Here is an 873-nt window from a genome sequence, read left to right as displayed (position 1 = left end):
AGAGCATCTGGTGGATTCGAACCATGCACCTCTGGGATTGTAGTTGCAGCTTCTTGCCACTAGGCCACCAGAGCTCCCATTTTTCTTTACTCTTATTTTTAATTTTTATCTTTGAAATTTTTTTCTCAGTATCTGTGAAATCATTTTTCACTACACTACTGATTTTTATCACACACCCGGGCAAATAATACAAAATCATGAGAACATTATTACTTGTTCTTATTCTAATGAAACTCAACCCAATCCCATCCAGTTGCAACCTACTCATAGCTGGGTTTTCAGAGGCTGTAAATCACACAGGAGGTGATTGCACATCTTTCGCCCACAAAATAACTGATAGATTTGAACCAGTTGATTGCCTTTGAGCTGGCAGCACAACTTGCTACCCACTGGGCTACCAGAGCTCCTCATCTAATGAGACCATCTGAAAAAAAAAACCACAACAAACCAAACCCCAAAAAATCACCAGTTGCTTTTGAGTCAGTTCCAACTCAATGGTGATTCCCTGTGTGTCCAGAGTAAAACTGTTCTGTAAGGTTTTCAGGGGCTGATTTTTCAGAAAGAGACAATTGTTTAGAAAGAGGACTCTCTTCCAAGTTGCTTCTGGCTACTCTCCAATGTTTGCACCACCCAGGACTCTGTTACGACCTAAGTCCCCTTTTAGTCCACATGTGAGCCTTCTCACAGCACAGCTGTTCCTGGCTCTGCCCCATTTGAAACTGTCTCCCTTGCACGTGTTAGTGGAGGTGGGTGCTCACCTCAGTCCCCCCCATGACCTTTGTATCTCTCCCTCTCTCTTTCTCTGCAGTGCCCTTGGTTCGACACATGGAGTCTCGGATCATGATTCCCTTGAAGATCTCACCTCTCCAGTGA

At 44.0% G+C, this 873-nt stretch overlaps 1 protein-coding gene across 1 annotated transcript in view; it reads left to right on the top strand.

Annotated features, from left to right (window-relative positions):
* NIPSNAP1 (nipsnap homolog 1 (C. elegans)) overlaps window positions 1-873 on the top strand; it is a 60,442-nt gene extending 59,569 nt beyond the window's left edge. The window contains exon 12 of the mRNA XM_006894874.1: window positions 809-873. Coding sequence (XP_006894936.1) covers window positions 809-873 — 65 coding nt within the window. The remainder of the gene's footprint in view (window positions 1-808) is intronic.

Source organism: Elephantulus edwardii, unplaced genomic scaffold (assembly GCF_000299155.1).
Source record: "Elephantulus edwardii isolate Elephantulus edwardi_28Jun2011 unplaced genomic scaffold, EleEdw1.0 scaffold00151, whole genome shotgun sequence".
Taxonomy (NCBI): Eukaryota; Metazoa; Chordata; class Mammalia; order Macroscelidea; family Macroscelididae; genus Elephantulus; species Elephantulus edwardii.
This window is presented reverse-complemented; position numbering and strand designations above follow the sequence as displayed.